The following is a 16,787-nucleotide window of genomic DNA, read 5'->3' on the forward strand; positions in this document are numbered from 1 at the left end:
CAGCGGAGGAGCGAGACACTGTGGGTTGCTTCTTTGTTTTCCAAGAGATAGGAGAAGTACCCAACATGATAAAATAACCAGTAACTGATCGACGGGTGAGTGGACAGCTAGCCCAATCCGAATCAGAATATCCACGAAGAAGGAGATCATTGTCGGATCGAAGGAGTAAACCTTGGCCAGGATCAGTTTTGATGTACCTTAAAACGCGGATGACAGCATCATATTGAGCAATAGTAGGATTTTGCATGAACTGGGAAAGAACATGGACGAAGTAACTTAACTCAGGTCTAGTAATTGTCAAGTAAACCAAACGTCCTATGAGTCTTCTGTAACGTGCGGGATCCGAGAATGGAGGACTTTCTGTAACTGCAAGCTTATGATTTGTTTCGAGAGGGAAGGCACATGGTTTGCACGCAAGGAGACCAGCGTCTTCCAATATGTCGAGAGCGTACTTTCGTTGGCTCAGAAAAAGACCTGATGGACCGTGAGCTATTTCGATGCCAAGAAAATATTTAAGAATCCCCAAATCCTTGATGTGAAAGCATGACTGGAGAAAGACCTTGACATCGGTGCATAAGGCATCATTGTCGCCCGTTAGAATAATGTCATCAACGTAGATGAGAAGAGCAACAAAGTGGCCATCTTTGTGTAAGGTGAATAGGGTGTAATCTGCCTTGGATTGGATGAAGCCATATGATTCAATGGAAGACCGCAACTTAGCAAACCAATTGCGAGGGGACTGCCGCAAACTGTAGAGAGATTTACGCAAACCATTTAAGTAACTTATCTCCGTGTAGAAAGGCATTCGTAACATCCAACTGGTATAGGTGCCATGATTTGGCAGCAGCTACCGCAAGAAGTGTTCGGACACTCACCATTTTGGCTACAGGAGCATATGTATCGAAGTATTCTTCTCCAGCTATTTGATTGTTACCGGCAATGACCAACCGTGCTTTGAATCTCTCCACTGTACCATTTGAGTTGTACTTAATGCGGTATACCCACTTGCATGGAATGGCACGTTTTCCTGGTGGCAAAGAAGTGAGTTCCCACGTGTGATTTTGTTCAAGGGCATCTATTTCTTTTCGCATTGCTACACGCCACCTTTCATCAGTTACAGCATCCTTGAATGTTTTTGGTTCAACACCAGAAGAAATGGCAGCAAGGAATTGTTGATGTTTGGGAGAGAATCTAGAACAAGAAACAAAGTTAGCAATAGGATAAGCCATACCTGAGGAAGGACTGGAAGAAATAGAAGAAGCTAGTGGATTATGTGCGATGACTTTGGAGCATTCAAAATCTTGGAGATATGATGGAGGACGGCGAGAACGGTGACCACGTCCCAAAGGTGCAGATGGATGTGTGACTTCTGGGGGCTGTTCTTGTCGGATAGAAAGCTCATTGGAGACAGTAGGGGCAGATTCGGGCTGAGCCTGTTCAACAGGGAGAGTGTCTTCAATTAAAGGGACAGGGTTGGTAACAACTTGGGAATCAAAGGATGGGCTTTGTGGAGCAAGGGTTGGTTCGGGTGATATGGGGTTATGGGGGTTTGGGTCGTGAGGAATATCAGTGGTAGGAATGACTGTGGTTGGTGCAAAAGGAAAGGTGTTCTCTTCAAATACCACGTCTTTGGATACAAAAACAGTATGTGTTTCAAGGTTATAAAGCCTCCAACCCTTTTTGCCAAAAGGATATCCCAGGAACAGACACCGAGTTGATCGAGCTGCAAACTTGTCCAACGGTTTGGGACGTGGATGAGCATGGCAAAGACATCCGAATATGCGAATATGATCATAGCTGGGTGTGCGGTTGAAAAGACATTCATATGGTGTTTTTCCTTGGAGAAGAGGAGTGGGGGTTTTATTGATTAAATGTACCGCAGTTAGAACACATTCACCCCAAAACTCGATAGGAAGACTAGCTTGAAAGCGTAATGCTCTTGCAACATTCAAAATATGTCTATGTTTCCGTTCAACACGACCATTCTGCTGTGGTGTGTCTACACATGATGTTTGATGTATAATTCCCATATCGGAATAAACCTTGCGGAGATTATGAGCACAAAATTCTGATCCATTGTCGGAGCGTATTATTTTGACCATGGTATTAAACTGATTACGTACCATGAGAAGAAATCGAGTTAAGTATTGGAACGTTTCAGACTTGGTGGTCATTAAATAAACCCAGACGTTTCTGCTATAATCATCCACAATTGTTAAAAAATATCTTGCACCGGTTAGAGAGGTAGTTTGATATGGACCCCAGATATCGCAGTGAATAAGATCAAAGCATGCAGTAGTTTTATTAATGCTAATAGGGAATACAGTACGAGTTTGTTGTGCGCGTAGGCAAATGTCACAAACTGAAGGAGAATGACCCCTATTTTTATTCACAGTAACAAAAGGAAGAAAGCTTAAAAACTGAAATGAAGGGTGACCCAATCGACGGTGCCAAACATCTGCATTCTGTTGAGTGTGAGCCGCACATGCAGTAGAGATGGATTTGTTGTTGGATGAGTCATGCACATAAACACCAGCTTGCAATCTACCCAGTCCAGTCTTGATCCTCGTTATGGGGTCCTGCAATTCACAGCCATTGTGAGTAAAAGAAATGATGCAATTTGTATCAGCAAGTAATTGAGCAACTGATATGAGGTTGCATTGTAATTTGGGAACATATAACACATTCTGAAGAGAAATATGAGATGTCAACTTGAGACTGCCACTGTGATTGGAAACAAGTTGATCACCATCAGGTAAACCTATTGTAGTGGGTGGAATAGATGTAACATTGGAGATTAAATGGAGGTTCCCTGTCATGTGTTGAGAAGCGCCACTATCCACCAACCAGGTAGAAGGCAGAGTGTGCTTACCAGAAAGGGATGTAGTGTTAGCAGACGGTGTAGTGGAGGAAACAACCATGTTGGCAATTTGCTGTAGAAGCTCAGGACTCAGGTTGGGAATCGAGTTTTGGTTGGACACTATAGGTGTTGCAGCTGCTGTTTGTGATGCAGAAAAATTGAATGGGTTGGGACGCTTGTCATAAGATTTGCCACGTCCTCTTCCACGTCCATATGGTGGTCTTCCATGTAATTGATAGCATTTGGAAACATCATGGTATAATTTACCACAGTGAGTGCAACGAACAGGATCAGCATTGGAGGAATGAGGATTTGAATTTTCTCTTGCAGCATAGCTAAGTGCATCATTACGAGTGTCAGGAGTCTGAGCCATATGGAACTGAGTTTCTTCCTGGACTAGCGTGGAATATGCTTTGTTTAAGGATGGCAGAAGCGGTTGATTGAGGAGTTGTGTTCGAATCGTGCCAAACATAGCATTGTCCAGGCCTAATAGAAATTGGTAGACCCTATCATCTGCCATTTCTTTGGTGATATATTGTGTAACAGGACAATTGGAGCCATGAGGGCAATCTGGTAAGGCTCGTGCAGCATCAAGTTCATCCCAAGCACCTCTTAATTTGGTGTAATAATTGCTAATAGACATGCCTTGTTGTCGTAGCTGAAAAAGATTGGATTTGAGCTGATAAATTTTAGGAGCATTTTGAATAGAGTACCTTTCGCGTAGATCATCCCATAGTGCTTTAGCAGTGGAGAAATAATGAATATATGGCTTGAGAAGTGGATCAATAGTGTTGTGGATCCAGCTGTTGATCATGGAGTTGCAAAGTGTCCAAGCGTGGGTTTCATCAGATGCTACAGCAGCAGGTTTGTGAATGGAGCCATCTATGAAACCGATTTTGTTCTTTGCAAGGAGTGCATTTTTGAATGCTTTGGCCCACACATCATAGTTGGTTTCACCTTTTAACACAACATTGGTGAGAGATAAACCAGGGCTATCAGATGTGGGCATGAAAAATGGGGAACGAGGATCAGACGGTGTAAGGGTAGGGTTGGTTGCATTGGCATTAGCATTGATATTGACAGCGGAAGAATCTGAATCAGAATCAGCCATTGGGAAAGTGGATCGATACCTTCAAACTGATACCATATAGAAAACTAAGAGGATTTGAATATGTTGTTATATTTAATGAAATGGCTGATAGCCAATATATACACAAGTCGGTTATACATAATCAAGGAGGATCAACTAGAATAAAGTATACTGTTCAACAAACTATACATGGAATAATAACAAACTATTCTTGCTAAAAACTAGGACTTAATTGCTAAAGGATAAGATCAAAGGTGATTTTCTCCTAACATTATTAGTGTAATTAGAGAACGTATGGTAACAACTGTACGATTTGCCTCTATTTATGTCTGTTGTCGTCAATGTCGGATAGTTGGTGATGAGGCACTGTTATCCGATGGGATAGCTGATTTCCCGAACTCGTGATTGGGCAAAAATCTGCCTACTTCTTCCTGATTGGCTGAAATAGTTGGCATTTTATCAGCATCTTCTAATGATATGCTGATAAGATGCTGATAAATTGGCATCTTAATTTGGTTTAAATCGCAGCTAAACAAAAAGTAAAACTGCCCTTACTGTTGTAGTGTCTCCTCCATGAATACCATTAATTCACGGATCCCAAACTAGTCACGATCCTCTCAAATCAAACACACACAAAAAATGTTATATTATTTCTACACGTACTCTTTTTTGCGAAAAAAGATAGTTTGATATTATTTGTTATTTTTTTTTATTACCTAGATAGGAGCATGCATGCGTGTGATTGATCGCAATCGCCTCTTGTGAGTAGTCAAGGGTGAAAGTGGGTCGGACCGGCCTACGGCCTAGCCTATATTAGGTCGGATTTGGCCTATTATATATAGTCAAATCAAACAGACTTAGACTTTTAAAGAAACTTATTTAGAAAGTAGGTGATATGTTTTTTTTTTTACATATCGGACCTATAAGCCTATAGGCCAGCATATATTATATTATTTATTTTAAATAAATTAAAATAATATTATTCATAGTAGTACCAAATAGTGATAGTTCAGTTGGTGCATGTGAGCTAAGTAGGTAGCGGAAGGAGTTAGATTCGTTCCCTCACCAATATTATCTTTGAGAGTGGCATAAGATCTGTACCAATCTCTACAGTACCATCATAATCAACATTTAGTGCTGGAGGAAGAGTTATTGATGCCTATCATTTTAGTTTGATTGAAGATACCATTCAAGCTTTAATAAGCGGCGAAGATTGATTATATAATAGGTATGACTTGAAGAGAAAATAAAAGGTATAAATTTAATCAATTGAAATCATTTTATAATTTAATTATATTCGATTAAATTTTAATAAAAATTTGACTTTATTTTTTATGTAGGAGGAACCAAACCAACATCTCAGCATGTGAGATTGCCTATATGAATCTATTAAAATATTTTTTGTTTCTTAATCTTATTTTTTTGTTTCTATTCTTTGTTCTTGTTTTTTGTTTTCTACATTAAGAAATTGTTTGTCAACTTATGTAATCTTGGAATTGTATTTGTAGGGAAGAGAATATAAAGAGAAGTTTTTGGCTATTACAAGCTATGATGCACGGACACTGACATGGGACACGGGATACGGGACGCGTTAATTCTAAAAAATAGCATATTTCGACACGTTGGGACACGTTTTGATATTAAATAATATTTTTAATATATATAATATAATTTATATTAATAGTCAATAATAAGTCATATAACCAATCAAATATTCAAATTTCATAACATAAATATAAACAAAAATAATTTTTCGTACTTTGTTAATTTTTCATGTCAAATTTCATAACAGAAAAAAATTTATTTATATATAATTTTTTTTATTTTTAGTTAATAAAATAAAATTAAGACAAAAAAAAAAACGTGTCTGAGCGTTGGTCACGTGTCCGAAAAAGTTGACTGCGTGTCGAAAAAACGTGTTAGAGCGTGTCCGAGCGTTGACCACGTGTCCCAAAATATTGACCACGTGTCGGACGCGTGTCCGAGCGTGTCCGTGTCCGACACGTGTCCGACACGCACAATTCAAAGAAAATAGCGAGTCCGTGTTTCACAGATTATAAGCACCATGATGTGTTTGTTGGATTCATCTAGTTATTTTAATTTACATAGTATAGATTTGTTTGTTGGATCTGATGAAATATATGTTATTTAGTTTGAGCATTTTACTTTTGAAAGTGACTTAAATACAGATTGTAATGAGTTTTGTTGTGATTCATGGTTCTGTTTGAGCGTTGAAATTGTGATTTTTATTTTAGCAACAGAATTTGAGTATTTTTTGAAGTTGATTCATGGTTCTGCTTGGAAGTTGAAAATTAACAGTCTAATGGGCCAAGTCAGACCATTTGTTTTTGTTATAAACGGGTAAGTCAAGCTAATAGTTAGACTCGTACTAAGCTCGGGTCAAGTCAAATTGAAATTTTTTAACATAGACTTGAATTTTTCGGGACAAAGCTCGACCCAGCCCAACCTACTTTGATAGCTTGATGTTTATATTTTTGTCCATAGCATCAAATGTATATAATATACAAGTCATCTATAAACTTTTATTTTCAAATAAGTAAGAATCATTTCTCATCATATCACAGATTTCAATAGTTTTTTACCGACATGTTCCGTTAGTAAACAAGACTTGAGTGGATCGAGATCTTTTTTATATCTAAGACCACTTTTAGCAATTAGCACCATCAATGGAGGAAGCACATTATTATTGCAATGAAAAGCAAACCAAAGACCTTCCAAAAGTGCTTGTTATTGGTCCTCCAGGAAACATGGCAACCCTCAAACCCAAATACCCTCAAAAGTACAGTTTATCAAACCCATGGGATGCTTCTCTTCCACTGCACAAGTTCATGGCTGAAAACCACTATGAACCAACAATGTTTGAAGCCCTTCTGTGCTGGCCCTTTGGTCCTCCCATCAATGCCCATGTTTTCCAACTTCTCCCTTGTGTGAAGCTTGTTATCACAACAAGCACTGGAACCGATCACATAGACATCAGTGAGTGCCACTGTCGAGGTATTCAGGTTGCAAATGTAGGAACCTTGTACTCAGAAGATGTAGCAGACATTGCCGTGGCTTTGCTCATTGACGTTCTAACAAAACTTTCAGCTGCAGATCGATTTGTAAAAACACGTATGCCATCTGCCACATGGCACTTTCCACTTTGTTCTAACTCCAAGGTTTGTTGTTGAATAATTCTAAGGGTTTTATTAGTTTACATAACTCAATAAAATTTTCCTACACACACACAATTAAGAGGTAGGGTTCACATGTTTTTTTTCTCTTACATCATTCCACTTTCTCTCTCTTCTTTATTGTGAGGGTAGGAAAATTTTCTTATATCCTACAACATTATACTCATAAAACCCCAATTCTAAAGAGGTAGGATCCTTTGACACCGGTGTTAAATTTAAAATTTAACACCTCATCTGATAGCCGTTAGATCAAAAAAAATCAATAGTGTCACATGCTTACAAATCAGAGTCGTTGATCTTTTTTGATCTAACGGCTATCAGATTAGATGTCAAATTTTAAATTTGACACCGATATCAAAAGATCCTACCTCAATTCTAAATCCTCTTAATCATTTCCCTTCAAAAAAGTTTCCTTATTATTATATAAAGTATTAATACGGTAACAAAGGTTGACCCACAGTTGAACCTTTCCTTGACTTTAGTTCAATTATTAGATTTCCTTTTTTAATAACTTATATATCCTGAAAGATTACTTTATATAGAAGTGTGTACTCTATTGATCTAAACTTTACATTCTTTAAATAAATAAAGTGTTCGATCTGAGAGGATCATGACCAATGTAGGATCAGTATGTAATGCAGAGTCTTATGAGAGAGATGCCACAAGGGGTGGGTGACATATTGTGTACTAAAAGGTTTGAAGATTAAGGAGATGATGTGTGTTCACAATAATAATTAAGAAGAGTATGGATTAGAATGTCTGTACCAGATAAACTTAACCCTTAATTTAAAGAGGAGATTACCTGATAGGGTGAGAGTTTTGAGTGAGAGTCAAATTCTTAACGAATGAGATAATATATAATATTCTTTGATATTTGAATTGGTCACTAATATTAATATGTTACTTCTCATTTTCAAAAAAAAATATGTTACTTCTAGAAGCTGTGGGGCCCATTGGGCGGGTTTAGAACATAAGGTAATATCTAAACTTTGAGGAGGATATTCTCACTATCAAAATTTTCTACTACCAACTTACTACCTATTTAATCATCATTAGATTAACATTTTCTCTTTCTTCAAAAATTTTTTAGCATCCTCTCTCTTTGATCCAATGATGATGTGATGGGTAGAAAGTTACTAGTGAGAATTTTTGGTAGTTAGAATATCTCCACTCTTAAACTTTACATTTTTCTAATAAAAACAAAAAGTTTTAATATATATTAAACAAGTGAGGAGAGGTTAAGCTTTTAGTTTGAGTGATAAACTAAGTTAGATGGAAAGATACATCGATAACTAGTCAAATATACACTCATAGCCAATGTTCCATGCATCCTTAATTAATTATTTGTCAAATGAAGGTGGTAGACTGGTAGGTACTTCAATATTGTATGTATATATGTCAATCCCTTGATCATGCCAAACTTTTCTGCAACGTCAATGCTCTACATAGTCTCCTAAGATAACTTTTTGCATTTAGTATTTCTAAAATAATTTGACGAATGTAACTCGATGGAATCACACACTTGGAGCTTATGAAATTAATGTTAATTACTCCATTTTTGAGCTTGCATAATTTGTAGTAACAACATTGAGGTTTCAGCTTGGAGGCAAGCGAGTTGGGATTGTTGGATTAGGAAGCATTGGCATGAAAGTAGCAAAGAGATTAGAAGCTTTTGGATGCATTATTTCGTACCTCTCAAGGAATAAGAATCCCTTCGTTTCAGAGTATCCTTTCTATTCCAACATGGTCGAGCTTGCAGCTACTAGTGATGCACTTGTCCTATGTTGTCCACTAAATGAGACAACGAGGCATATGGTTAACAAAGAAGTAATGTTGGCATTAGGAAACAAAGGAGTTATAGTGAATGTTGGAAGAGGGTCTCTAATTGATGAGAAGGAGTTGGTGAAGTGTCTAATGGAAGGTCATATTGGAGGTGCTGGTTTGGATGTGTTTGAGAATGAGCCTAATGTTCCTCAAGAGCTTTTAGCAATGGACAATGTGGTTCTATCACCACACAATGCAAGTTTTACTATTGAAAATCACATGGCTACGGCTAAACTTGTGGCAGAGAATTTAGAAGCCTTCTTGTCCAATAAGCCCCTAATCACACCAGTTAGATTGCATTGAATAACTTATATATTAAGGTCTTTAAGAATGGAAAAATCTCAGCATGCGAATAAGATTGATTTATTATCATTAATTGTGTGTTTTAATTTAAGGAGGAGTCTTATATTTTTCATAATAAACAATTTCTTTCATGCGAAATATATGAGACTTTGAATGCGATAAAAGGAATTTAAATAATGTAAGTTGCTTATATTTTCATGTGCAACTTGAACACATTCACTCTCCACACGCGTCTTGTAATGTGTCACATGGCTGTACAAACACTCACGTCATCACCATCAAGACATAGATTAACTGGTAAGGAGTTATTTTAGCTTAACCAGTAGTCTTGACTTCGAGTCCCTAGAATCACACCTTTGTTAAAATCTTGAAAGGAAGAGTTTTGCTACTAATGTAATCCTACCAAGCAGAATCAAATTAATGGAATAATTGATAAACTAATGAATAATATCCTAAAAATAACAAACACAAACCTACTCGTTATATTGATAAAGTATATTTTATTAAAGAATAGAGAATTTTCGTCAATCCAAATAATCAAAACAATTTGGTACTACTAAAATGTTGATTGCCTGAAAGCAAACTTTTTGTTGTAAATATGCAAGATATCTGTTATTATTTGTTTGTTTCCTTTATTAATCAGATTATGTAATTACTTATTTTAGTAACTAGATTATGTTTCCTTATTTTTTAAGATTTGGATTTATTTCTTTAGGCCCATTAGTCTCTTTATATATATATATATATATATATATATATATATATCATATTCCTTTGTACATATTTTTTTTGAGAATCCTTAAAAAAAAATAGTTTTTCTTCTTTCAAGTTGGCATCAGAGCTCTCAATCTGGGAGCCTTTTGCTTCCACAGCCACTGCCTCTGGTGCATCCAAGTTACCACCTTTAGTGCAAATCCTCTTGCGGAATCGTCATGCCTCAACTTCCGGTCACTTTTTGGATCACCAATTGCCATCAGAAAATTTTTCTAGCAACTTTTGTGGTAAAGAATGCAACTTTTTCACTTAGAATTTTCAAATCTACAATTCTACAAAACCGTTGCATCTCAGAAATGCCCAACACGCCTTTACACACACCAAAAAATTTCAAGTGTAGTTTTTGATGATGCAAGAACCATCGTCTCGGTTGTTGCTCGCCTTAGTTTCCTCTTTCCAGATCTATCCTCATCTTTTCGATCCGACACCATTTGGGTCGTGGGTCTTTGTTTTCCCATAAATCTCGATTTTTTTTTGTTCGTTCAGGCTTTTGTTGCTTAGATCTGACATTTTTATCGCTGTTTGGGGATTTTCGGAAGTTAACGCTCTAGTTTGTGGATCATTATGGATACTTTTAGTAAGACATCCTACTCTTGCTCTCGTGAAATGACTGGTAAAACACATATACTCAGTGCCTGTTTGGATCCTCTTTTTTTTAAGCTACAAGCTACTTATAAGCATAAGCTAGGCCAAACAGGTTTTGGGAAAAGCTCTTATAACGAAAAGCTCTTTTTTTTATAATGAAGAAAAAAGCTGAAAATTAAAAGCTCCTAGGAGGAGCTTTTTTTTAAGCTCTTATCTGTTTTTCTTGAATTGTGTGCTTTTTTTTAAAATAAAGAGTGATAAAGATAGAAAGAGATAATTTTCTTGAAATATGTGCTTTTAAGTAATTTTTAAGCTAAAACTTTTATGTAATTTCCAAACAGCTTTTAGCTTATTTTTTTAAGCTCTTTTTTTTAGCTTTAGCTTATAAGTAGCTTCTAGCTTAAAAATAAGAGGATCCAAACAGGCTCTCAATCTTTTTTGGCTTCTGGCATTGATTTTGAGAGGTTATGGATTGTGATTCTGGTGAGACTAATCATATGACTTGTCAACCTGATACATTTCTCTCTTATCAACCCATTACTAGTATTCATACTATTACTGTAGCTGATGGGTCTCATGTATCAGTTGCGGGTTCTGGTACAATTCAAGTTCAACCCTTCTTATTTATATAAAATGTTCTACATATTCCCAAACTCTCTCACAATCTTCTCTCCATTCATAAACTTACCACTGATTTGAATTGTACCATAATATTCTTTACTACTCGTTGTGTCTTTCAAGGTCTCACCATAGGGAGGATGGTTGGAGTTGGTAAGGAACAGGGTGAGTTGTACTACCTCCTTCAAGAACATATTGCAAGTAGTGCCCGGGAAAAGTTGTTGATGGCTCATAATCAGTCCACTTTAGAGTCCATGTTTTGGCGTTATCACAAGCGTATGGGGCATCCACCTTTTGGCCTTCTCAAAACTTATTCAAGCACGTGCCTGTTGAATCATTTCATTGAGATGTATGTGAGTTTGCAAAACACATCGTATATCATTTCCTTCTAACTCCCCAAAAAGTGTACTATCCCAGAAAAATAATAGTAATTTATAATAATAATAATAAATTATAACTTAGTAGTAATAATATATATATATATATATATATATATATATATATATATATATATACACGATTGATGATAAATTGTGAGTATTTGAATTATTAATTGATTGGTCATTTATGCATTAATGTTTGATTGGTAATTTGATTAGATATGATGAGTTAATAATAAATCAGTCATGAGTCAGTAATATTCTGAGCCATAAGAAATTAAGAAGAAAAAAAAAAAAATTGTGTGAAGCCTAGCCCATGTCTGAGCCTTAAACTTCAGCTATAAATAGAGGCCTAGCCTAACCCTAATCAATCCTCAATATTTCTCTTCTTCTCCTTCTCCTCTACTACCCTATCTTCTTACTTCAAAAGCTTATTTTATTTTATTTTATTTTTATATTCTTCTGGTTATCAACCAGTTCTCTGTCCCAAATTATTTTTTCTTCTAAAAGTTAGCAAAAACGGAGACCAGGTAATCTTAATCCAGATTTTCAGTAAATCAGGTTGCAAGGAATAGGGCTAGCAGTGAGCAGTGAGGATAACGACTCAGAATTATTAGCTAGTCCTAAATATTATATATAAAATTGTAGTCATTGATTTTATTTGAATGTAATAGAGTCAGCCATCGCTGTAGCACATAATCTTGTCCATAATGACCGAATGAAACATATTGATATTGACCGCCATTTCTCCAAAGTGAAGCTAGATTGTGGATTAATCATTACTCTGTATAATCCTTTTGGTCGCCAATTAGTTGATATCTTGACCAAGGAATTTTCCATTGACAGATTTCAAAAATTTACTACCAAACTGAGAATGATAAATATACATTCCTTAGCTCGAGAAGGAATATTGTAAATATGGAAGAAATGTGTTACTATTTATTTCCTTTATTAGTTAGAGTATGTAATTATTTATTTTAGTAGTTAGATTATGTTTCCTTATTTTTTTTAGATTTGATTTATTCCTCTGGACCCATTAATCTCTTTAATATATCGTATTTCTTTGTACATATTTTTTTGAGTAAATATCTTTTTCGGTCCTCAGTAAATTTTACGATGCCCGCTTTAGTCCCTAGCAAATAAAAAAGCTATTCGTGGTCCCTAAGAAATTTAAAGTGGACCCATTTTAGTCCTTTTGATTGACTAATATGGGTCTTTTTTGAATTTGTGAGGGACCACGATTTTAACTAAATAGATCCATTTTAAATTTCTTAAGAACCACGAATAGTCTTTTTATTTAATAGGGACTAGAGCGAGCATCAGTAAAATTTGCTGAAGACCAAAAAAGGTATTTACTCTCTTTTTTTTTTTTTTGAGAATCAATATTATTTTACAGTTTTTCTCCTGTCAAGTCTTTTTAACCGTGTTTGATTGACATGCGAGCATTGTTTATTGATGAAGACAAAATTGAGAAATAACAATCATTAACAACTATGTAAGGAAAATATTGTAAGAAGGACAATAAAGTAATAAGGACGTATTTTTTATTTATCTATTCTTTTATGAATATTCGTAAATATTAATAGGATTATATTTATTTAATGCTCTTTAGGGGAAACAATATATAAAATTTCCAAATGATAAAGTGATGTGAATCTTACACATGGAAGTACCCAGTTTAGACCTAGTTACATCTAATATGCATTTAGTTAAGAGTGCAGTTTTGATTTAATATATGGGAAAAATGTTTCTGCAGTTACTGTATCTATTCTCAAAACGACGTCGTTTTGCTATTGAAATCTTAAAAAATTATAAATATAAAGACTATTATAATCCTGAAATAAATTAAAATTATAAAAACACCATATTTTTGTCCCAAAATGACATCATATTGAGCTTACTGCAGAAAAAACGAACCCTTTATATATATATATATATATATATATATATATATATGAGTTAGGATCATTTGACATCAGTATCAAATTTGAAATTTGACACCTTATCTGAGAGCCATTAGATCAAAAAAATCAATGACTCTGATTTGTAAGCATGTGACACCATTGATTTTTTTGATCAAATGGCTCTCATATGAGGTGTCAAATTTAAATTTTGACACTGGCGTCAAAGGATCCTACCTATATATATATATATGAGTTTGATGTTTGTCATTTTAAATGACATAAGTTATGTCATTTTAAGAGAAAGATAGATACAAGAAATGGAAATCATGCGAAGAAAGTAGGTGGGTTTTTTTTAATTTAAATTTTTAATAAAAAATATTATTTTGTGTCTATCTCTCTTTAAATGACATAATTTTATGTCATTTAAAATGATAAATATTTTTCTCTCTCTCTATATATATATATATATATATATATATATATATATATATATATATATATATATATTAATTATCTTTTTGAGGTGAGTGGGCTTCCATATATTCTTATAAGTTTTAATTTTTTGAGTTGGTTACAAGATTAATTCTGAGTCAAGTTTAATCACAATTAAAAATTTTCACCCCTCTCAATGGTATATTTGGTGAAAATTGAACTTAAATTTTTTTCACAGTTATTTAACTTGTATTACCATCTAAGCTACACCTATGAGAGTAATGCAGTTATGCTTTCTATGATTCGTTAGCAGTAGTACAAGTACAACTTTAAATAACCAAGTGTATGCTTACTACCATCATTGACCGTGTTCATTACAATCAATAACACGTAGTTACTTTTTACTTTCTCACTTCAATTCACCCTTTGTCCAATACTTTACAAGCGCATAGTAGTCAATATCGGTGCTATTGCATCGCAAGCAATGCCAGTTGTGCTTTGAGGAGCTTTGCCGCAACCATCTGTGCCGCGCCGCACCAAATCGCAATAGCGGCGGCGAAATCTCACCGCAATAATATTTTTTTATGGTTTTAACCCTAACCCACTCTCTCTTTCTGCCTTTCTGTTGTGCGTCTCTTTTCTGCCTCTCTTGCTTTCTTTATCGCGCTCGTTTCTTCTCTTCTCTACTTCTCTCTTATAGCATTGAAGTTCAATGTGGAAGCCATAAACGAATAAGCAAAGCTTCGAGTGAGAGAAAGAGTGAGAGAGAGAGAGTAAGTGATGGAGAAAAGGAGAAAAAGTGAGAGAAATAGTAAGAGAGAGAGAGAACACTTGAAGGACAAAAAGAGAAGATGTGAGAGAGAGAATGGATGAAAGAGAAAAAATGAGAGAGAAAGAGATTCTAATCTATCTTTATTCAAAGAAAAGAAAAGTACATTTGTCATAAAAGTGATTCACAAGTGTTATAGTAAAAGTGGGTGAAACTATTTCTATATCCCAAAAAAAAAAAGAATGTATCATTAAAAGGTAACTAAGGTAAAACACTAAAGTAACTAAGATAAATATGATAAATCAGTAAATTATAGTTACAACTAAAGGTAGTACAACTATAGTTATAGTTTGGACACTTATTACTAAGAGGTAACATGTCAACTCTGCCTTTATTTTTAAATTTTTATTATTATTTATCTTTATATTTTTTTTGTATTTTTTCTAGGTGTTATTATTTTTTTAATAATTTATTATGTTACACACACATATATACATATAATTAGTTTTTTTAATAATTATTTTTTTTTTCCGCTATTTTCACTATTTCCACAACCGCAATCCGCAATAACGCTATAGCACTTTTCAGAGTTGGCCGCATCAGGCCGCAATCCTCATTTAATAACTATGCTTTCAAGCTCAACTAATTAACTAAACCAATTCTTTAGAAAACCTTATATTTCTTGAGACCCAAAATATAATTTAATTTTGTTTTTTAGAAGAAATCATAGATAGATGCATAACACATGACAACAATAAAGGAGACGCCCGAAACTCAGATTTGTAAACCTTACGTTAGCAATTCATGCGCTGGATTTTGATGTCTAGAAGTGACGTAAACAAAAATTAAGGTCAAATACATAGTTTTTTTAAGTGTGCCTACGGGGATTAATTGATATAGAATTGATTTAGTTTACTTTTTTTATCTCGAATTCCAAAAAAATGTTATACTAAAGCGATATGAGTACATATATCGATTTTTATAGAGGTTTGCCTCCTTTTACTAGATGAGGTGAAAATATATGTTCGATCCTCTTCAGTATCACTTTTGAGAGGGATTTACAACTTTAATCTTGAACCCACTCCGAATAGGACTAGTCGCGAAATAATGAATTGATTAGAATATTTTCAAAAATAAAAATCATTTCTTTAAAGGAAAAAACGTTTGTCCTAGTTAAGATTTATTGGATCAAACTTATTAATTAGTTAGTAATTCAAAATAGAACTCAATAAATTCTAACCGTTGATTGACGAAAATCAACTATTAGAATCTAAATTGACACAAAATTATATTCTTTAAAACATCGTACTTTTCCCTTCTTTAAAAACATAATATGCTTTTACTGTGCCATCCCCCGTTTCCATATATGATACACTATACTGAATATAGCATTTTCGTCGATTTAGCTTAAGGCATACAATGGACGCATAATACTTCATTTCTATTACTTATATCAAACTTCATATGCATGTTTTCTTAAACAAACTTTCCTATTTATTATCTTTCTTTGGAATTTTAACTTTAGACTAATATCTAAATATTAGAGTATCCTTTCATGAAACATAATTGATATAAGATATACAATGTTGGATATTAGCTTAAATTTTTATTGAAGCACATACTGATCAAATTTGAGATTGAATAGAAGGGGACAAAAACATAAAAGTGAAAAATTAGGTTGAAAATGATTGTCAATTTACCCTTTATTTTTATTCTATTTTTTGGAGAAAAAAAGGGGGTGACCTAAAATAATCACATGGCATTCATCACGGTGAAGGAGATCTCATGTATTTATGTGTCAGCGCTTGTCATTTCATAATCTTCATCTGAAAAAGCATTACTTACAAAACACATTATTTGTATGAATAATGACATTTATTTCTTATATATCTCAAACATGTAAAACTAATTAACTATTGAATTGGTTTAATTAATCATATGCAAACATGATTAACAAAAAAAAAAAAAATGCAAACATCACATGTTTTCCAGACTGAACAAGAAGCTATTTTTGGAAGAATACATAATATTGTTATTCAATTTCTAGTCCAGTC

General features: G+C 34.3%; 1 protein-coding gene across 1 annotated transcript; it reads left to right on the forward strand.

The window, feature by feature from the left end:
- Positions 1-6,637: 6,637 nt before the first annotated feature.
- LOC133286273 (glyoxylate/hydroxypyruvate reductase HPR3-like) lies at positions 6,638-9,271 on the forward strand. Its single transcript, XM_061483665.1, has 2 exons — positions 6,638-7,129; positions 8,744-9,271. Exons 1-2 carry the CDS (start codon positions 6,638-6,640, stop codon positions 9,269-9,271), a joined length of 1,020 nt encoding a protein of 339 aa, XP_061339649.1.
- Positions 9,272-16,787: the final 7,516 nt, after the last annotated feature.

The sequence above is a fragment of the Gastrolobium bilobum genome, unplaced genomic scaffold (genome assembly GCF_033153095.1).
Source record: "Gastrolobium bilobum isolate Gb01-03AN ecotype WA unplaced genomic scaffold, APGP_CSIRO_Gbil_v1 utg12063, whole genome shotgun sequence".
In the NCBI taxonomy this organism is placed as follows: domain Eukaryota; kingdom Viridiplantae; phylum Streptophyta; class Magnoliopsida; order Fabales; family Fabaceae; genus Gastrolobium; species Gastrolobium bilobum.